At 42.4% G+C, this 23670-nt stretch overlaps 1 protein-coding gene across 1 annotated transcript in view; it reads left to right on the forward strand.

The window, feature by feature from the left end:
- Positions 1 to 23670, forward strand: part of GHR (growth hormone receptor) — a 312451-nt gene that overhangs the window by 265064 nt on the left and 23717 nt on the right. The window contains exon 4 of the mRNA XM_075540981.1: positions 10807 to 10936. Coding sequence (XP_075397096.1) covers positions 10807 to 10936 — 130 coding nt within the window. The remainder of the gene's footprint in view (positions 1 to 10806; positions 10937 to 23670) is intronic.

Raw genomic sequence — 23670 nt, forward strand, 5'->3', positions numbered from 1 at the left:
AAGTAACATCCTTGTTCTTCAATATGCTAAAGATGTCTTGTGCAGCAGAGTTACCCCATGCAATGTATCATTTGAACTCCTGACTGCTGCTCTCAGGAACATTGATTGTGGATCCAAGTAAGACAAAATCCTTGACAACTTCAACCCTTTCCCCATTTATCATATTACTTATTGTTCCAGTTATGATGATATTGGTCTTCCCTATACTGAGTTGTAATCCATACTCTAGGCTACAATCCTGGTTCCCCATCATGAACAATATGTGATATGCAGATGGCCCAACCTTGTTCACTTTTTGAGAGTACATGGAGAACTTATTGATGAAGATCAAAGACTATAACTACATATTTCAGTATGGATTATACTTTAGTGTAAAGACATGGCAGGGGGTGGGAAATGCTTATAGCCAGACCAATAAGCAACATCATGATACGCACAGAAAGTATTGTAATGAATCTCATTCCATTTTACTTGGATGCATAATCAAAGCCCATGGAAACAGCCATCAAGAAATCAAATCATGTATTCTTTGGGAAAATTTGCTACAAAAAGACCTCTTTACAGTGTTAAATATCAAGTAAGAACACCTAAGTCAACTCATAGAACTGGCAATTGCTTCATATGTATGGGAAAGCTGCACAGATGGGTAAGGAATACCTGCAAAGAAGTGAGGCCCTTGCATTACAGTGTTCATAAAGAATAATAAATATACTTCCTCCCCCCAAGATTGCCTGTTTATCCAAACCGCAGACAGGCCTATAAAAGGAATAGCATTCAAAACAATGAACCATGTATGACCAAACTGTCACATTTTCCCCAAAACTAATCTTAGAAGCAGGAAGGGGTTGGAAATAAAGATGAATGGAAATGGGGAATCCAGGGAGAAATGAGAAGACTCTCGTTACATTGAGGGAATTGCAGCTAATGCTACGAAACAAAATGGGTCTTAGAAGGCACACAGCCACAGGTTCTTTGGAAGTGAAGTTCCGAGGCTTGACCTCACATATTCTAAAAATGTTATCAAGAAGGACCAATCCTTGGAGAACAGACATCATGCTTGGTCCAATGGTGGGTGAGTGCATCCCTAAATGAGAGTTGCGACACAGCTATCACAAAAACGCACTCAAGCACAGCAAAGAATGTGGGGACCGTGGAAGGCTGGGCAGTGCTTTGTTCCATCGTTCACAATGTCACGGTAGGTTGGAACCCATGGGATGACACCTGATAATACAAACAGCAACAACATCCTTAGTCTAGTTAGTCACCCACAAGGTTTACTCACAGCCTATGCAAAGATAATCTAGGAAATAGACCAGCTCTGCTTAAAATTGCCATCTCGTGTTTATTATTTGTGAAAGGAACATTGCAATTTCACCACACTTGGCCTGGGCCAGCATGCTTATGCAATCCTCAGAACATATGAAAGCTATTTCAGTTAACAATAAGTATTTCCTCACTTTGGCTTGTGTTCAGCAGTAACCAGCCTTTATTCAGATCCACATGACTGAGCACACTAGGACTGTTTTTCTCCCCTAAAACTGACCACTGATTGACTGAACATGCAGATTCCTTAGTGGAACTCAGACCCACAAGAATGGGCCAGGAGCATTTACTTGATCCAGTATGCCTCAGCCCTTGCTTTTTTTTTTTTTTTGACAGTGCCTCCTCTCTCTTTTTTTCTTGTACTTATGACTACATCCTCGTTTGATCTTATAATTTCTTCCATCAGTTAAGATAGAGGTCATGTTTTGATAGACGTCATGAAAGACTGGTTTCTTCAGTTGATGTCTTTGTAAAAGTTTTAATCCAGTGGGGTTTCTGTGCTTTGCTTTGGTTTCCTTCGTGGAGTTTAAGGCTGCTGTATTTCCTTCCTCATCGTATACTACTGTTCCGCTTCAGTGGAAATCTCCACTGGTTCCGTTTCTCTACACGGTGGCTTCCATCTCGGAACAAGGCAGCCGAGTCCCTCACCCTTGGTTCAGAGCTCCTTAGAAATTTCGAAGACTAATAGATCCATAATCAATGCTTATGGGAAACAACAATCAAGAAATCAAACAAGGTATTGCATTGGGCAAATCTGCTGCAAGAAGACCTCTTTGGAGTTTGAAAGAGTAAAAATGTTACTTTGAGGACTGAGGTGAGCCTGACCCAAGCCATGGTCTTTTCAATTACTTGATATGCATGCGAAAGCTGGGCAAGTAATAAAGCGGACCAAAGAAGTGAAGCTTTTGCATTGTGGTGCTGATGAAGGATGTTGAATATAGCATGGACAGCCAAAGAACAAAGACTGTGTTGGAAGAAATACTACCAGAATGCCCAGGCAGTTTGGATATGTTCTGAGGAGGGACGAGCCCGTACAGAAGGACAGCATGCTTGACAAAGTAGAGAGTCAGTAAAAATGACTATGAGCCTCAATGAGATGGAGTGACACAGTGGCTGAAACCACGGGACCAAACATTGCAAGACTGAGAGTGGCACAGGACTGGCAGTGTTTTGTTTAGCTCTGCATGTAACACTACGAGTTGGAGCCAACTCAGCGACACCTACCAGCAACAATGGCAGCAGATGTTCCTACCACCTTGTTAGGAGAGTCTCTGTTTGATGAGAGGTGGCTGCTGAGTACCTCTCACTCCACCACCTAGGTCAGAGCTCTCGACCGAAGATAGTTCTTTCCCTTCTAAGACTCCTTTCCTTGCTACCTTCCCTCTATCTTAATGGCTTGTTTCCTTCCCTAACCTCCTAACCCCACAAGAAATATGAGACGCTTATAATTTCATTTAGCTGTTTCTGCTTTATTGTGAGTTGACAATAGAAAATTCCCCCTGGTAAGAAAGCAAAGAGCAAAAGTACAAATCGACGCCATGAAACCTGTAAGATCGGGAACGCAACAGGGGCCTAGATCTTCCAGGTCTTGCAAGCTTTCTGTTTTCTACAGGTAAAAATCGTCCCCTTTTTTCTATCGCTTGTCTTAGTGGAAAATATTTAGTTCTCCTTCTTATCTTACGCAATCTGCCTTTAACAGACTTGACTGTATCGTAAGAGGTAACAACTGCATGAGACCCCTCCCTCTTTGTACCGTGCAGGAATATCATCTTCCTCCAAGAAGGAAGCCACAGGACAGCCTGCCAGGCAGTCTGACCAATCAAGGCAAACATGTCACTAGCAAGGTTATGTGTTGCAACCAGAAATGCTTCCTGATTCCCTATAACACCATCTCTGTAACATTGTAAGTTTGGGCACATTATCATTTCATTAACATTTTACATTTTGAATTTAGTAAAACTTTTTTTAAGCTTCCTAAATATGCATGACAACAGCAATATTACTTTAACTTATTCTTAATTAACTCATAAGGCATTTGTGCTGCCTATTTATAGTCTACCTGAAGTTTAAGCCAGATTATCTTTTGGAAGTCTTATTTTGTACGTATATGTAAATTCTCTGGATTAATGGTTCCTTAGGGGTATGACACAGGGGAGGTTGGGTGAAAATTAGGAGCTAGTGACAATGAATACAAGAAGGAAGAAAATGTTCTAAAATTGGTTATGGTGATGATTGTAGAACTCTTCTTAACATGATTGAACTACTGAATACTGCACAGGAGCCCTGGTGGTGTAATAGTTACACATTGGGCCGTGAACCGCATTGCCAACAGTTTGAAACCACCAGAAGCTCCTCAGGGGAAAGACTGGGCTTTTTACTCCCTTAAACACTGACAGCTTCAGAACCCCCAGGGAGTCGCTATGAGTCAGCATTGAGTTGATGGCAGTGAGTTACTGAATACTTCATGGCTTAAATTGAAGAAGGGTGTAAGATAGGGTTGTATCCTCTCACCATACTAAATCAATCTCTATGCCAAGCAAATACTCAGAGGAGCTGGATCATATGAAGAAGAATGTGGCATCAGGATTGGAGACATTCTTATTAACAACCTGCTGTGTTCAAATGACACAACCTTGCTTGTCGAAAATGAGGAGGACTTGAAGCACTTACTGATGAAGATCAAGGATTGAAGCCTTTGGTATGGAGTTTTACAACTCAATGTAAAGAATTTACAAACAAAATTCTCACAACTGGACCAATAGGTAACGTCATAGTAAATGGAGAGATGGTTGTCAAGGATTTCACCGAACTTAGATCCACACTCAGTGTTCGTGGAAGCAACAGTCAGGAGACCAAAAGACATATTGCACTAGATAAATCTGCTGCACAAGATCTCTTTAGACTACTGAAGAGGCAGAATGCTGCTTTGAGGACTAAGGTGCATCTGACACAAGCCATGGTGTCTTTAATTGCTTCACATGAATGTGAAAGTTGGATGTTGAATAAAGAATCCTGAGGAAGAATCAAAGCATTTGATTTGTGGTGCTGGAATACAATATTGAAAGTACCATGGACTGCTAAGAGGACAAACCCGATCTGTCTTTAAAAAGGTACGACCAGAGTGCTTCATAGAGGCAAGGATGGCAAGACTTCATCTTACATACTTCGTACATGTCCGAAGAGACCAGTCCCTGGAGAGGCACATCATGTTTGGTAGAGTAGAGGGCTAGCAAAGGAGATGAAGACTCTTAAGGAAAAGGGTTGACAGCAATGAGTTGAAGCCCAGGAACAATCGTGAGGATGGCACTAGATCAGGCTGCAGTATTTCATTCTGTTGTGCATAGAGTTGCTATGGGTCAGAACCGACTCGATGGCACCTAACAACAACATTGGATTGTATGATCCGTGAATTATAAGACAATAAAACTGTATTTTTAAAGAGAACTGGTCAAGGATTCTAATAAAGAGCAAAGCCAATGTTCAGTCTCACCCATCACTTTATGTCTCTATTGCGGTGGTCTCAACTTGGACTGCATATTGCATGCACCTGCAAAGCTTTTTAAAATCTCGATATTCAAGCTGCAGCCAGATAAATTGATCCCAACCTCTGGACTCAGCCAAGGCATCAGTATTTGTCAAAGCTTCCCAGGTTATTCCAATGTGCAGTCATAGTTGAAAATTGCTCTTGGGCTTGTCAAGATTTTATTTCTCAAAGCTGAATAACCCAGCACATCTGGGTTATTATTTCTCCCTGGAACACTTTTGATAAAAGAGAATTAACTAATAAAATATGAAAATGTTCTAGTGTTAAGTGTTTCCATTTGAAATGGCTCAAATCTGTACTTTAGAGCTCCAGTGGCATAATTGGGTAAGTGCTAACCAGAAGGTTGGCACTTAAAATCCAGTAGTCAAGGAAGCAAGATGTGACAAATGACTTCAGTAGAGATTTACAAGCTTGGAACTCCTATAAGGCAGTCCTGTTCTAATCCTATGGGATCACTATAGGTCAGAATTGACAAAATGACAAGAAGTTCTTAGTTTAGGATACTTTAATCAAAGAGCCCCACTGGTGCAATAGTTAAAAGCAGTCAGTTTCTAGACCCCAAAGTAAGCAATTTAAACCCTCCCACTGTTCTGTAAGAGAAAAGGGTACCAGTATGCTCTCGTCAAATGCACAACTTTGGAAATTCTATAGGGTGGTTCTACCCTGCCTTGGAAGATCTCTGAGTCAGAATCAACTGACAGCAATGGGTCTGTGCTTCAATTTTATCCTAGCTACTGCAACAGCAGAGTCACATGCAACTCGCTTCATTTACTTACATTCCAGTTTTATTCATTGCAAAGTGGAAAGACTACTCACTTTGTATAAATATTGTCAGGATTGAATATTATATACATAAAACATTCACCATGATGCCTCCCACATGTTGCTGTTCGGTGTCATCCAGTCAGTTCCAACTGCTAGTGACCACTGCCCATCCCTGGGCCATCTCATAACTGCTCTCATGTTTAAGCCCATTGTTGGCAGCCAGTGTCGCTCCAGCTTGTCGAGGGCATTCCTCTTTTTGGCTGCCCCTCCCCCACTTTGCCAAGAATTATGTCCTTCTCAGTCCCTCTCAGAAGGGCCACAAGGAAGAGATGATAAATCCAGGATGTAGAATAGCACCCCTGAGCCACATAACTATCCTTACTACTCTTACTGTTTCCTCCCCTTACTTTTATGGTTTTTTATTTGTTTTACCTCGTTAATCATGTGAGATTTGTGTATGTTCATTTGTATATTTAAGATAGTTCAGTACATGAGAGCCAAGGAAGATGACCCTTCAGAAATAGTAACAGGAATACTGATTCCCTGGAGGCGTTGGAAGAAGAGGGGTGGGGGAAGGGGGAACAGGGAGCTGACAGCATTGATGCCTGTATAGCCCCACTCGATGGGGGTCAAACAACCGAACTGTGTGTGAATGGATATATTGTATTGTGTAAGATATGGGGAAAAGAACTATTATGGGGAAAAAGAAAAATAAAGGTTCCTGGAGGGTAGTATGGGGGAGGAAGAGCATAAATGAGAGCTGCCATCAAGGATTTCTAGAAGAAAGCAAATGTTTTCAAACTGATTGTAGTAGCAGTTGTACAATATCTGTAAGAGCTCCAAATAAAATGATTTAAAAATTATTGTCAGTCAAAACACATTTTGATTCTCCTCTTAATTGCTTAGTGGCACATATCATTTTAATTATAATTCAGGAAAAGAAGACTCGGGAATTCCTAAACTGTACAGACTATTTAAATAAAATGAATGTCAATAATAAAAAAAGAGAATGATATCCTTCTCCAGGGACCCATTGCTCCTGACAACATATGCAAAGTATGTGACACAAAGGCTCACCATCTTCGCCTCTGAGCATTCTGGCTGTACTTCGTCCGAGACAGATTTGTTTGTTCTCTTAGCGGTCTGTGGTACTTTCAGTTTTCTTAATCAACACCATAATTCAAATTTGGCTGTTCTTCGGCCTTCCTTATTCAGTATGCAACTTTCACATGCATGTGAGGCAATTGAAAACAGCATGGCTTGGGTCCGTTGCACCTTAGTCTTCAAAGTAACATCCTTGCTTTCAATTCTTTAAAGATATCATGTGCAGATTTACCCAAAGCAATGTGTCATTTGATCTCTTGACTACTAGATCCATGAGAATTGATTGTTGATCCAAGCTAGATGAAATCCATGACAACTTCAATCTTTTCTCCATTAAACATGATGTTGTTACCTGTTGGTCCAGTGGTAAGGAGTTTGGTTTTTTTACATTGAGTCATCATCCATACTAAAGAATGTCGGTGCAAGAAAGAGAAGGGAGAAGGAAGAAAGGGAGAGAGAGGAGGCAATAAATAATTCCCCCCCACACACACACACACACCAAAAAAAGACAGAAAATTTATCTTTCTTGTACTACATCTATACTGAGCATCTGTGTCTGGACACATATTTTATCATGTTAACGTCTCAACCATGAATTTGTCCTTTCTTATATAAAATGAGAAGATTATATGGGGCTTTATATATATACACAGTTGAAAGGGAATAAAATAAACACAAGACTACTTAGCAAGTAAAATGTGTTTCTAATTGGTTATTTTTAAGTTAGGCTTGTAGGGTATTTTGTTAGATTTTTTCTTTTTTCCTTTCTGTTTCAAATGTTGGGGCCGGGTTTATTATTCTTACTATTCTGTGATAGCCCTACTATACAAGTGATGAAGGAACATGAATAGGGTTTGTATTTGGTGTTCTCTGGTTGTTTCTGCTTCCATGCCAAAATCGTGCTTTGATTCTGTACATTACTATTAAAGACTGCATGAGTCGTCTAATGGTAAAAGTACAGTTGTGAAGTGCCGTGGCACTCAGCTATCCCAGCTGGCAGAACCAGGACACAAACTTCTGGATTCCAAACCCAGGGCATTCCTTCCTCTTACCTGCTGCATGAAGAACAGTCAGAATGTGAAGTATTTCTCCTCAAGCCTACCAACATGAAAAATAGCTGTGGTTTACATAAATTTTAATAACCACTACTTTTCCTAAAAGCAATGTTTACAGTTTCAGCTAATAGAAAAAGGAATATTTCCGGAGACTTGACTGTGTAATCCATGGTGGCTGACACTGCTTTGCTATGTGAGGCACCTGTCCCAGCCCTGCGACTGCTTCTTCCCCTGCCATCCAGTCTATTCCAACTCATCGCCACCTCTATATAGGATTTCTGAGGCTACAAATCTTTATGGGAGCAGACCGTCTCACCTTTCTTCTGTGAAGCAGCTGGTGGATTTAAATCGCCGAACATGAGATTAGCAGTCCAACTCTGACCAGACTGTGCCACCAGATCATCTCTTCTCAACATCGGATCCCCACCTGCCACAATCCCTCAGAATAGAAACTCCATGAGGAGATATATATATATATATATATATATATATATATATCACCGCTTTATGCCTAGAATATGCCTGGCACAACATCCCGGTTTCATGAGCGTTTGTTGAATGAATGGCTGAATGATGAATGGAAGAGTTATGACTTCCTGTTCCTTGAGAGTTTGCTGCCAGAAGTAAAAGAAGAATGTCCGGGTTATGTGCTTGGAATGTAGGATCAGGGATGTTTACGTGTTTGCTTGCTTGCTGGTTTTCCTAAGTTATCTTTTAAAGTACTCATAAAGGTACATCAAGATTGCGAGCCTCCCTGGTGGCCAAGAATGAGAATTAGTACAGAAGGCACATATATTAGGTTTACGGTCAACCTGAAGGTTAATCAGATACTCGGCAAAGAAAAAAAAACAAAAACACATGGGGTGTGGGGAAGAAAACCACTTGCCCATCTCAAAATGGCCATGAAATTCAGAAGGTCGATAAGAATTAACACACAAAATCGGTTCTGCACCGTGTTTGCATGGTGCAGGCCACATAGGTCAGAGGAATGTTGGCCAAGATCTTGCACACAGGGAGCACTCTTGAGTCTTCCATTTAGAACTGGCACACGTTGTTAAGTGCAGTGAGGTCGCTTCCAACTCAAGCAGCCCTATGCACAACTGACGAAACCCCGCACAGCTCTGCATCCACCTCAGAATTGCTCAAACCCATCCTTGCAGTCATCGTGTCCATCCATCGCGTCAAGGATCCTCGTTTTGCTGCCCCTCCACTTTCCCGAGCCTGGTGTCCTTTTCCAGGGGCTGGTCTCCCCTGATAACACATTCAAAGTACATCAAAAGCGAAAAGCAAACTCACTGTCCTGCAGTCCATTCTGATTCCTAGGGACCTTATTGGGAAGAGGAGGATTGCTCCTGGGGCTTTCAAAAACTATAACTTTAAAAAAAATCATTTTATTCGGGGCTCTCACAACTCTTGTTACAATCCATACATGAATCGTATCTGACATATTTGTACATATATGCCATCATTCTTTTCTAGACACTTTCCTTTGAGCCCTTCGGATCAGCTCCTCTTTATTTCCCTCCCTCCTCCCCCCTCCCCCCCAGACCTCGTGGCCCCTTGATAGATTGTAGATTGCTAATTATTTTCAAATCTCACACTGTCCGCTGTTCTTCCCCCTGGATGGGGGTGTGGTTATGTGCCACTCATTGCAATCGGTGCCCCCCTCCCTCCCCACCGCTCCCCACCTGCCCCCTACCCTTTTGGTATCTCTATTCCCATTCCTGTCCCTGGGTGCTATGTATTGTGGGTTTTATCTCTTGCCTATACCTATGTATATGATCCCGTCTAGTCTAGATTAGGAAGCGGCACTGGGATCATGATAGCGGGGGATTAGGAGGCCTCAAGGGATCGGAGGCATATTGCGTGACCCATTAGTGCTCTACTGCACCCTGACTGACCCGACCTCTCCTGCGACCCCTCTGTGGGGGGATGTTCCATTGTCCAGAGATGGGCTTTGGTCTCGACTCCAACCCCACTCCATTCTCACCAATGAATTTTTGTTTGTTTGTTTACAATTTGTTGTGAGTTTTCTGATGTCTGTTGCCCGGTCTCTATGACACCTCACGATAGCACCAGCTGCTGTGCTTCTTCCATGTGGGCTTGTTGCTTCACTGTTGAATGGACTCTTGTTTAACTTTAAGCAAACTATCACTTTTTATGAGAATAGAAAGCCCCATCTTTCTCCCACGGAGCAGCTGATGGTTTCAAACTGCTGCCATTGTGGGGTGCAGTCCAATATGTACTTGTTAGACTGTGCAGAAATTGTTTCTAGATTTGGTGGTTACTTAATGACATTACTGACTGAAGCCTGGAAAGATTATGCAAACATAAGGGACTTTTGTTCAAACGCTATCAAAATTAAAAGGACCCTAAATTAGATGTATGATCTCTACACTACAGCCTGCTGGCCGCCTAATTTCAGCACAGCTGTGGTGGGCAGTGACAGCACACACATTGTTGAGCACATTTCAAGTGCGTGTGGAGGTGTTCTGCAAGGAAGGGGCAAGTACACTCAGCCCATGTACAGGTGCAACCTGGACACATATGGGCATAACCCCCCTCAGAGCAACCCTCAACCAGTGGATGGCAGGAGTTGATAGATGAATGGCCCCGTTCTTCTGTTGGAGATGGGGAAGCACATGGCTCTGCCTGAGGGACCTCAATTGTGAGAGCCCCAATGGACCACTGCAGTAGCTAGTTCTCATAGTCAATAACATCTCCTCATTCTTCCACTTCTAGTTCGTCTTTCAAATAAATTAACTATATCCAAATTCTTGTCTCTTAAAGAGGGCTTAAGAAATAATACTTGAAATTAAAACAGTTTATCCCTGCAATCAAGGACTGACAGGGCCATTGATGGCCAACAGCAAATTGGACCAAAGGTGATGTTGGCATCACTTTCTAGAGAGGAGCTGGCTTCAACCAGATATTCTTCTTTGGATTTTTAGTATGTGCTTATTTGGGATCATCTGTTACCCTTCTGATTTCATGCCAGTCTTTTTCACCCCGCAGATTCTTCTGGAAAGCCTAAATTCACCAAGTGCCGTTCACCTGAACTAGAGACGTTTTCATGCCACTGGACTGATGGAGTTCATCATGATTTAAGAAGCCCGGAAACTGTGCAGATGTTCTATAGGAAAAGGTACAAGTGTCATACCTTTCTGGTATTCCTATCCCTTGGTTTACTGATAAAAGTATATGAGATGAAAGTATACTGAAGTTGTATGCAGGCAGCCCTGGTGGCGTGGTAGGATGCACATTGGGCTGCTAACCACAGGGTTAACAGTTTGAAACCACCAGCTGTTCCATGGGGGAAAGATGAGGCTTTCTACTCCCATGAAGAGTTGTAGTCTTAGAAACCCACAGGGACAGTTCTACCCTGTCCTAGAGGATCCTGGTGAGTCAGAATCTACTATGGCAGTGAGTTTGGAGTTTGGTTTGAAATTGTGTGCAGTAGTAAGAATGGAAGTGATTTCTTTTGGTGATGTAAATCATTAACTTATTTAGAAGTTCTTAATTATTCCAATCTGTGTTAGTTAGTATTCCAGGAACAGTCAATACAGCCCTCATGGGACTGTAGGTTAGACCCTGCACTAGTGATAGCAGAGTCAGAGGTTCAAACCTACCAGCTGCTCCTCAAGAGAGAGATGAAGATATCTGCTTCTATAAAGTTATACAACCTAGGAAACTCTATACAGGTTGCTGTGGGGCAGCATGAATTTGATGACAGTGGATTTGAAGAAGGGGCTTCGTGTGTTTATTTCTGAAATGCAGAAGGGAATAAAGCAGATACAGTCTCTGGTCTCTTGAAGATTCTCTTACAAGGAGGAGACAGACAACTTAAAAAGTATAGAAAAAAAGTCAACTCTAATACTTGATGTTAACAAAAATAAAGTCAACAAGACTATGGGAATGTGTGTGTAAGTGTGAGATTGAATGCATGAAAATAGGGTTGGAGTTATGTCAATGTGTAAGTATGTGTGAAAATGGCATGGGAGTGAGAGACTGGACATACGAGAGTGGGTGAGGGAAAGGAGAGAGACTGTGTGTGTGTGCATGTGTGTGTGTGTGATGACATATTATATTTGTATATGTGAATGCTTCTGAGTGCTTGTGAGTAAGACAGTGACCATAAATATAAGTGAATGGGTGATTATGTAAGTGCATTCAGAGGAAATCTCTAAAGTAGAATAAATGAAGTCCTATGAACATCAGGAAGAAAGACTTCTCAAGCAGAGGAAAAGGCAAGTGCAAAGGTCCTGAGGCAGGACCAGTGTGCTGTGGGAAGCAAGGAGACCAGCAGAGATGCCACAGAGTGTCAAATGGGGAGCATGGTATGGGCAGAGGTCAGAGACTCAACTTGGGCCAAAACTGTGCTAAGCCATATATGGTAGAGTTAGAATTTCACTTTGTCTGTTGTAGAAAGCTACTCAGTTTTGTTTTCTAAGATGCGTGTTTTAAAAGGCTCAGTTTGGTTTCCATAAAGAGAATGGATTATTTTCCTGTTAAATTAAGAGATTCGAATACTTTTCCATATGTGCCCACGGTATCCTAAAGTAGCTGTCACAGTGCGAAACAGATCTCAATATAATCACCACCTGGCGATTTCTTCTAATCCCACATGTGGCATTATTTTCACGTCTGTTTATCTTTACGTTGGACCTTTTTAACTCTTTTAACGTTTAGATTCAAATACACATCATTTCTTCTTTTCCACCTAAACCCAAAGGAGGCCTAAACCCAGAAATAAGGTTATTGAAGACTTGACCTAAGGGTCACATCACTCTAAGACATGACGCCTTCCACTAGGCCTTCTTTCCCCCAAAGAATAGGGAGCTAGGAAGTAAATGCAGTGAGCAGTTAAAGGCAGGGACTCAGGGCCAACAAGCCAGCTTTCCAACCTGACTGCATTCCTCACTCACTAAGTGACCGTGGACAGGTTTGTGAGTCCGTCTGTTCCCAATTTGTCTTCCTAATCTGCAAAGTAGACAGAACCATCCTGCGAAGAATTTGTTAAGCAATACACGAAGAACACTTAGAATAGTACTTAGCACATAGTGCTAATCCCTATACCTGTATTTATAATACCACTTAGGGATACTTTGTCATTGTTACAAGGATTATCTTATATCTGTGTCATTCTCTTTTGACATGTAAAAGAAATTTAAAAAGCAAACAAATTAGCAGAGATAGAGGAAGACTGATGCCAAGCTACATGAAGATTAACCAGGAACAGAATGTCAAAAGAAACAGACTTTCCTTCAGAGCTATCTGTGAGAACATAAATCTCTCTTTGTTAAGCAACCAATTTGTGATATTTCCATTATAGCAGCAGTGGGTAAAAAAGGAAAAAGTTGGTGCTGGAAGAATGTGGCTACTCTAATAGATACCTAAAATGTGCAAGTTATTTTAGAAGTGGGTGATGGGTAGTTTTCAGGCAACGGGACACTTGGTAGAATTATGGAAGTCAAAGGCAATTCTGGTGAGAGCACAGAATCAAGTAAGAACGTCTTTGTCATCATCATCATCACACACACACACACACACACAACCAAACTCACTATGATAAAGTCAATTCTGACTCACAACAACCCTATAAAGCAGAGCAGAACAGCCCCTTTGGGGTTAGGAGGCTGCACATTTTTACAGGAACAGAAAAGCCCCATCTTTCTTCCGAGGAGTGACTTTGGGGTTTGAACTACTGACCTAGCAGCCCGATGTGTGACCTGCACCAAGGCTCCATCTTAGAATCTATCTATCTATATATATATACACACACATATATACATACATATATACATACATAAAGTACCAGCAATAAAATGTTGCTAGAAATGTGAAGGCTTTAGAAGAAAATCATGAACCTATAGTGGGACACAGGAGAATTAGGCAAAGAACTTATGTTCGGATGTTTGACGGGAGGTGGAATGTGTAGGTGATAAATTTGGGTACCTGGCTAAGGTGATTTCTAAGCAAGAACTTGAAGAGCTGCATTTCTTCTTGCCAACTAGAGTCAAATGCAAGAGGAAAGAAAGAACGTTTAAAGCAACTGTGCAAAATGAAAACAGACCTAAAGGACTTGCAGAAAAAAATATTTGTACAAAGTAAGGACACATATTCTGGGATTTTCATCAAGGACTTGGTTCCAAACTCTTTTGTTAAAAAGATTAAGTCTGTGACTGCAAGAGCTAACCAACCAGTAAAGTAGAAAACCCATCAGTGTAGACGGCAGGGGAGAGAGAAGGAGGAAAAGGAGAGGCTGCTGTCTGCTTCTTGGACTTTGATAGGCAGGGAACTGGCTAAAGGAGCTGATTTGGGACTTACAATGATGTGATGGGGTGAATGCCTTTTACACATGACAAGGGCATGAATTTGGAGGGGTCTACAGGTGAGATGTTGTAGATATAATTGTATCCCTCAAGAATATATGTTGTAAATCCTAACTTCTATGCCTGTAGGTGTAATTCCATTTGGGAATAGCTTGTCTTTGGTATGTTAATGGATAAGGATATCTTGAGCCAATCTCTTTTGAGATATAAGAGAGCTTATACATACATACAAGCTAGCAGTGAAAGACAGGCAAAGATCAATACCAAGTCACATGGAGATCTCTTACCATATTCATATGATACAGACTCATAACTACTCTATATAAGCTTTCCCAGACTGTAAATCTTCTTGGAAACAAATAGCCTCAGCTTTCTTGTATGGAGTTGCTGGTGGTTTTGAACCACTGACCTTGGAGTTAGCGGTCTAAAGCATACCTGACAGTGTCACCACAGTTCCTGTGGAACCCACAGACACACTGAAGAGACCAGACCTCCCTCCAAAGAAAGACTTCCCCAAAAGCCAGCACTCTGGATTTGGACTTCTAGATTCTTAAACTGTTAGGAAATAAATATCTGTTTGTTAAAGCCATACATTCGTGAAGCACTCGATAAATGTGAGTCTCATGATTGATAATGTAGTTTTGAAAATAATGATACAGAAGTCCACATTCTACACTGCACCATATGTTGTTACTCTTTGTGACTCATTCCTCACCTGTCAGTTTGTTGCACTGCATTTACTTGCCCTGTGGCTGTGAGAACAGAAGCTCTGCTGCCTGTAATTCAAGTACCAGCAGGGCCACCCAGGCTGAAGAGATTTGAGTGAAGTTTTCAGGCTAAAAACATACTTTTTAGGTGCCATCATGTTGGCTCAAACCCATAATGAACACACACAACAGAACAAAAACTGCTCATTCCTCCACCATCCTCACAATTGTCCCTACATTTGAGGCCATTGCTGCAGCCACCATGTCAACTCATTCTCTTTGAGGCCTTCCTGTTTTTTGTTGCCCCTCTGCTTTATCAAGAATGATGCCCTTCACGAGGGCACCCACTTCTGAGGGATTAGCTTTGAAACCCTAGTGCCAGTAACGAGCTCATCAGGGTAGACAGCACTCAAAATACTAATGAATAAAACAATAAAGAAAAAAAATGATGCCTTTGAATTGTGCTGTTGGTGAGGAATATGCACTATTCAAAGAATGTTGAAAGAACAAACAAATCTGTCTTTAAAAACAGTACAGCCAGCATGCCCCTCAGAAGCATGGATGACAAGATTGCATCGTATATGCTTTGGGGGTTGACAGGAAGGCCCCATCCTGGAGAAAGCCATCATGCCTGGTAAAGCAGCGCTATCTTGTTCCCTCGCTGCCATGTATTGCAACTCATGGCCACCCTAGAGAACAGAGTAGAACTGTTCTGTTGGTTGGTTTCTGACACTGCAAATAATCCCCCAGAGTAGTCGCTGGTTTTGAACAACTGGTCTTGTAGTTTGCAGCCAAACACCTAACCTACTGCGCCACCAGGGTTCCTTTGGGTAAAGAAGAGGATCAGCTCATAGAAAGAAAAAGGAAGCTCCTCAATGTGATAGCTTAACACGGTGACTATGCTCATGGCCTCAAACAAAGCCACAATTGTGAGGAAGGGACAGGCTACCCACTACTTAACTCTGTTGTGCATAAGGCCATCAGGCTCAGGGCCGACTCTAGGGCACCCATAACAAGCCAACGAGGCACAAGTCAGTAAGCCAGTCTATCTGGCAGTATTAAGATTAGACCTCACAGATTAGCACACACTTGCATCAGATTTCTCATTGCTGATTCACACAAAGAGAACCATGTGCATGCACTATCTGACCCTCGTAATTGTTTATTATAATTCAGTTCCCAAGTAACTCCCGGAACTCTAGAATGATGCCTCCCAATCTCTGAGGCTAGAAAAGAGAAAATCTGGCATGATTGTATCTCTCACTGGACAAGTGGAGGCATGAAGGGGCAAAGAAGATGGCACTGCGCTGAGCTTACAGCTTTCTGGCCTGCCGGCATGTCTGCATCACACTGGATCGAAAGATGATGGCCTGTCACAGCAGAGCACAGAGCCAAAGGCAGTCACAGGCTTTTCTTGGTTCTGTTCCCTGCCAGGTGAGCTGGCAGAGAGACAGCCTTCAGTGCACGCATTAGGACTGCTGATTCTGAACATTTCGCTCCAGTCCCTGAGATGGAGGCTGTGCCAACTTCAGGCTCTGAGCTTGAAGGGGATGCAGCATGAATGCAAATCATAGGCATGACAAGAAGCTCTGAGAACCGTATCATGGCTGTTTAGCTCCCTATCCCTTGCATGCAAATGCCTTGTTCTTCTCAAAGGACTTACACAGGTAAGTCCGTAGTCATTAAGGATCTCTCCCCTTCACACACTATGCCCTCTATAGCACTACTACTATGACCATTAGAAATATATATCTAGCTTTAGATGCAAGTTTGTGGGAGAAATTGAAAGCAGTGGTTCTCAACCTTCCTAATTCCGTGACCCTTTAATACAGTTCCTCATGTTGTGGTGACCCCATATGTGGGTGTATCTGCATGTGGACAGACCTGCCTGGAGATGGATACAGGAGCGGTACCAAAGACCATCAGAAATATGGTCTTAGGTGGTCCCTGTGAAAGGGTCGTTCGACCCTCAAAGGGGTCGCAGCCCCCAGGTTGAGAACTGCTGCATTAAAAGGGAAAGGGAGGCTCACTTGGTTTATTTTTCCCTAAGAAAAAGATTAAATATTTAGTTTAAAATGCATTTGTTGTATATTTTTAAAACAGTAGTTCTCAATACATAAATATTTTATTTTTTTGTTTTCCAATGTGTTGTCTTTAACTGAAATATATTTCTCCTGATCTCTCTTTGGATTTTTTTTAATGACCTCTTTCTACTGCTCTCACTCCTGGTTCATTAGATTGTCTGGGAGCAACGCTAAAAGTTGTTGGTTGGGGTGGAGTGAGAAAAAGGAAGATTGTCTTCCACATGTTGGCTTTGCTCATGTGCGGATTCAGCCCAATGCAGACAGTCAACAAAGCCTCGGTTTTTATGAATCCATTTAAATTGGTGGAAATTTAATAGTTTAATGTCTATTAAAAAATAAAATTCAAGTTTGATTCATGAGAAAGAGGGTGGGAAATTGTATTTTTGATCAAGGTACCTCCGATCCATCATGCTTAAGATAAGTGCTTAAATGTGTTTGTCCTGTGGGCTAATGCGCTTGGTGAAAACTAAATATGTTTTCTTTGACACAGTTCCCATGAGGACAAGGTCGCTGTCATACCAGAGTCAGGAAACTGTGTGGACACACAGCAGAACTAACTTCTCTATTCTACACCAGGGTTTGCTAAGCACTGGCCCATTTCTTCAGAATATTTTGGAATTTTGTCATTTGTCCCCTTAATGCTATAAAATTATCCCCAATATATTTGATATCTCTTATACTGGTAGTAAGGAGCCCTGGTGATATAATTGGGTTGCTCTTTGGGCAGTTAACCCCAAGATCAGCAATTTTAATTCACGGGCTGCTCTTTGGGAGAAAGAGGAGGGCACATACCCATGTAACGAGTTAAAACCTCAGATACTCTAAGGACCCGTCTCCATCTGGAGCAGTGGTTCTCAACCTTCCTCATGGCGCGACCCTTTCTTACCGTTCCTCATGTTGTGGTGTCTCCCAACCTTAAATTATTTTCGTTGCTTCTTCATAAGTGTCATTTTGCTACTGTAATGAATCAGGCAACCCCTGTGAAAGGGCCGTTTGACCCCCAAAGGGATCAGGATCCACAGGTTGAGGACCGCTGATCTATAGCGCCACGATGAGAATCAAATTGATGGCAGTGGGCTTTCCTTTGTTTCATTTCGTGCTGCCATCAAAGGAGTTCTGGTGATGCAGCTGGGCCCCACTCCACAGGAGAAACATGAGCGTATTTGCTCCTGTCCCAGACTTCCTCTCTCAGAATCCCTACTCTGCCCTGCACTGCAGGTCACGGTGGGTTGCAGTGGCCTGTGGTAGGGGCTTTAGGGGAATACAATTATCAAGTAAGACTTCATCTTACATTCTTTGGATATGTTGTCATGGTATTTTCAGTTGCCTCATATACATGTGAAAATTGGACATTTTATTGAATAAAGAAGACTGAAGAGGAATCGGTGCATTTGAATGGTGGTGCTGGAGATGAAGACTGGAAGTGCCATGGACTGCTAAAAGGACAAACCCATCTGTCTTGGAAGAAGTACAGCCAGAGTGCTCCTTAGCGGCAAGGATGGCAAGACTTCGTCTTATATATGTTGGACACACTGTCAGGAGAGAGCCAGCCTGGAGAAGGACATCGTGTTTTGTAAAGTGGCGGGGAAGCAAAAAAGAAGCAAGCCCTCCAATGAGATAGCCTGACACGGTGGCTGCAGCAAGGGGCTGAGGCAAAGGAACAACTGTGAAGATGGCGCTGGACCTTTCTGCCATGCATAAGGTCTGGACGGACTCAATAGCACCCAACAACCACAGCATTATCAAAGATCCCCGGTAGTGGGGTGGTTGAAGCACTTGGTTGCTGACTCAAAAGTCAGTAGTTCAAACCCACCAGCTTCTCTGTGAGAGAAAAATGTGGCCACCTGATTCCATAGATTGTGGTCTTGAAGAATATGTGGGGAAATTTACTGTGATTCCATGAGGTTGATATGAATAACAAATGGCTCCATGGGAGTGGGTTTGATTTGGGGGGGGGGATGCTGTGGTAGTTACAGAAGTTCATGTCAACTTGAAGATATATAAAAGTGCAGGGGTGGTAGTCAATCTGTCAGTCTGGTCACAGCCTGATGGTGCCTCCTTGTAAGCATGGCATTCTCATAAGGAGGATCCTGGGAACGTCCCCCACTCTCTCTGCATTCACCTTCCTGCTGATAAGCCACTCTGAGATCTAACAAGCCCGAAAGATACCTCTACTGCCAGTGGATCCACAACATGTTTGCCTGTGGTCCTCCTGCATTCTGCATCATTGTATGTGGCTACGTGAGTCTGCAGAGGGACTTATGGACTAGTACTGGATTTATTGACTGGATCAGGGTGTTTTCCTGATATATAAGTACTTCTTGATATAAAGCTCTTTCTCGCACATATATGATTGTCACTGGTTACTTTCTCTAGTCAACCCAACCTTGAACTACTGTTAACAACAGTGATATCCCATGGTCTATGTCTGACAAAATGACACCTAACAAAATACTGTTCTATGAAAGTTTCATTCTCTGGACAGTCGTATTAAGCCATTCTCTTTAATAAACCTTTATTTAATTTGAAAGTCAAGCTAAAACCAACCATGGTGAAAAACACCCAATAGTCCACCTCGTCTTAGCTTTTCTAACTTTTCTTCTGCTACCCTACATTACACACATACACACATAATATTTCCTTTCTTCTGCCATTTACCTACTTATTTGGCCCAACAGAGTTAAATCTTCCTCTCACCTAAGAATAAGCAGTTTTTAAGAAGCTCAACTAACATTTAAGCAACAGTTCACTGACTTGGGCCTGGTATCTCTGCCATTTTAACCCCAAATTCTTCCAAACAATTGATACGCAACTGTCTGAAGAGCTCCCAAGTTTCCCCCTCATGTCAAACAGACCAGCTTAGGAAACAGCTGTAAAGAAGGAAACCAATGCTTTCTCCCAGCCCATCACCACTTCCTTCCAGCCCCTGCCTTCTCTTAAGGTTTCTAGTGTTCTCACTGCCGCCCAGCGCCTGTCCCAAGACCCTGCCTCTAGACCTCCACATTCAGACCTGTCCACCCCAGGCACCTCCACCTACACTGGGTCATCCGGGCTACCTGATTCTTTCTCAAAGGTAATATAGTTTTATGCTTTTCTCAGCCGATAGGACAGTGTATGTAAGGAGAAACACTGGAGAGCCTACCCAAGTAGCATTTTTAATTTAAGAAAGTTCTTCCTTATCTCACCACTGTCCCTGCTTCTCCCGCTGCACTGATGCACATACACGCTTCTTGACCTCGTGCCTTTTGCTTGTTCTGTTCTCTCTTTTCCTTTCCATATTGCCATCTATTAAGCACTTACCCATCCTTCAAGACTGCTAAAAATAGCTTCTGTTTTGAAGCCTTCCCTGATCAGTCAGAGCTGATCTAATGAGCACTACCCTTGAGTACATAGCCAACACTGTATCAAGAGCCATTCCTTACAGATGAGAATTTCCCCTTTGTAGTCACACCGTGTAGTGCAGAACATGTTAACTTTCACTCTACCCCAGGGCTCCGCCTCATATACCTCATATAGCAGGCATTAGAAAGTATTTCAATTGTCTGTCAATCTGTCATACTGTGTGTGCGCCCTGTCTTGGAAGATGTACAGTGAGGATGTTCCTCAGAGGTAAAGATGATGAGACTTTATCTCATATACTTTAGACATGTGGCTGGAAGACACAAGTCCCTGGAGGACATCGTGCACAGTAAAGTGGAGGGGCAGCAAAAAAGAGGGAGGCTCTTGACAAAATAGGTTGGCTCCGTGGCTGCAACGGTGGGCTCGAATAGAAGGGCAGCTGTGAGGAAGGCACGGGCCAAGGCAGTATCTCATCCGGTATTCGTAGGGTGGCTATGAGTTGGAGCCAACCTGACGGCACCTCACAATAACAACAGAAAGTATTTGCTGAGGTCAGCCAGACATTCATTCAGTCAGACAGATGGACTGGGATTTGGACAACCTGACCCATTCTGTTACGTGTCTGTTCTGTCCCTGCTAATGTGAACTGGAGCCTGAACTGCCTGGTGTTTGTCCCACATTATTATCCAGGTCCCCATGGCAGCTGACCTGAGAATTGCCTTCCCAAATCTCCGACTTCCTTCTATGGAAAACTTCCTGACATCTCCTGCCTATTCAATGCACCGCTCCGTAGTTTTGTTTGTTTGTAATAAATCATTTTATTGAGGGCTCTTATAGCTCTTATCACAGTTCATATGCATCCATGGTGTCAAGTACACTTGTACATTTGTTGCCATCATCATTCTCAAAACATTTTCTTTCTACTTGAGCCCTTGGTATCAGCTTCTCAAATTTTTCCCACCCTCCTCCACCCTTTCTCCCTCATGAACCCTTGATAATTTATTTATTTCATACTTTACACAGACTGCTGTCTCCCTTCACCCACTTTTCTGTTGTCCATCCCATTGGGAGGGGGTTATATGTCGATCATTGTGATCAATTCCCCCTTTTTCCACCCTACCTTTTCCTTTCCCTCCTGGTATCACTACTCTAATTATTGGTCCTGAGGGGTTTATCTGCCCTGGATTCCCTGTGTTGTAAGCTCTAATCTGTACCCAAGTACATGCTTTGGTCTAGCCGGATTTGTAAGGTTGAATTTGGGTCATAATAGTGGGAGGGGAGAAAGCATTAAAGTAGTAGAGGAACCACCACCACCACCAATTCTGCCTTACAAATCTGACTAGACCAGAGGTTGTACACTTGTACAGATAGGAACTGGAAACAGAGAATCCAGGACAGATGATCCCTTCAGGACCAGTGCTGAGAGTGGCAATACCAGGAGGATGGAGGGAGGGTGGGGTGGAAAGGGGGAACCAATTACAAGAATCTACATATAACCTCCTCCCTGGGGAACAAACAACAGAAAAGTGGGTGAAGGGAGATGTTGGACAGTGTAAGATATGACAAAATAATAATAATTTATAAATTATCAAGGGCTCATGAGGGAGGGGGAGCAGGGAGAGAGGAGTAAAAATGAGGAGCTCATAACAAGGGCTTAAGCAGAAAGCAAATGTTTTGAGAGTGTTGATGGCAACAAATGTACAAATGTGCTTGACACAATGGATGGATTGTGATCAGAATTGTACGAGCCCCCAATAAAATGATTTAAAAAAAAAAAGACTTTTCTTCAAACAAACAGACATCTAAGTAAGGTGGCAACTAAGCCCACACAGTAGAAACACCAGCCTATGTGATTATAAATAATAAAACCCAAAAGAGTGAATGGTATCAGAACTTAAATGATGAATGTCCAGCTTACAGAAAGCTATGGGTGACAGAGGGAGCCTGAAATCCATTTGCAGGGTCCACACATGGATCAAGACTCGGTGAATCCTCCTGACCATAGACCAGGGATGAGATAGCCTTGCTGTCATGCAGAGAGCAGTGGGTTTTATTTTTTTGTTTTTCTATGTGTTCATATGATTTTATGCATATGAAATCCAAGATAGATAAAACTATAGAAGGAGTGGCTGCATTGATGGTTTCTAGGAGTAGATGGCAGGGGAGATTAGGGGGGCATGGGAAGATGCTAATAATGAGTACAAGAGAGAAGAAAATGTCCTAAAATTGATTGTTGAGATGAATGCATGTGGTAGTTACATCATCTGTTGTCAATTTGAGTGTTCAGAGTGAAGGGGCAGAGTTTAGCCTGTCAATCAAGTCCCAGCTTGATGACCTCATTGAGGCGCTAAGGGGATAAGCAGCTCGCTGGAGGCAGAAGGCAGGCTCACTCCCTGGGAGACATTGCAGCTGACAAGACATGTGGAGCTAAGCTAGTGCACTGAGCTGGAGGAGCCACGTGGAGACCCCTGGCAGCACTGAGATGCTTACAATGCCACTGGATCCATAGGACTTCCCACCCACTGGCCTGTGATCCTCCTGCATTCAGCATCGTTAATGCATTTTGTGAATCTGAAGAGGACTTTATACATTGGTATCAGACATATGGGCTAATATCAGACTTATGGATTTGATCTGGACTGGGCTGGGATGTTTTATTAATGCACAATTACATAATGTACAGTTACTCTTTATATAAAGCTCTTTCTTATACACATGAGTGTCTGTGAATTTGTTTCTCTACTCCACCTGGACTAACAGAATGTGCACCTCTTTTTAATATGATGGAACTATTGAATGGTATGACATATGAATTATACACCCATAAAACTCTAAAAAATCATAAAAATAATTAAGGTGTCAGAAATCCATCAGAGGAATTCTACCCTGTCCTGTAGGGTCACTATGAGTTGGAATCAAATCGATGACATGAAATTTTTGAGATATTCAAGATCATTAAAAGAAGTTCTAGAAATCAGAGACTCCCCAAAGCTCCAGCAGAGCACAGAGAGGTGGACATAGATTGCAAGGTTCAGAGTGGGGTGAAGGCTCGATACCCACCTCATCACTAGTCACACAGTTGCAGAGTTTCCACCGCAAAACTGACCCTACTTTAGAGTCACTCAGCCTGGGGTACAGCATAATTTACTTCCTCTATTTCTTTCACCTTGAATTGGGGAAACACCCAGTTTCAATGACGTTCTCTTTCATCTTTAGCTTTTGAGGTTGATTGCCTACAGTAATTGACTAAAAGTAAAATTTTTAGCCTCCCTGAAGAATGGGGACAATAAAAAAATCTGTCTTATGAATTGCTTAATTTAGGACCAGGCCCATCACATATATCAATGAATGAATGTTTTAATGAAAGTTCCAGTTGCCCCCCTATTGGTCTCCTGTCACTGACGACATTGTGCATAG

Source organism: Tenrec ecaudatus, chromosome 2 (assembly GCF_050624435.1).
Source record: "Tenrec ecaudatus isolate mTenEca1 chromosome 2, mTenEca1.hap1, whole genome shotgun sequence".
NCBI classification, from domain to species: Eukaryota; Metazoa; Chordata; class Mammalia; order Afrosoricida; family Tenrecidae; genus Tenrec; species Tenrec ecaudatus.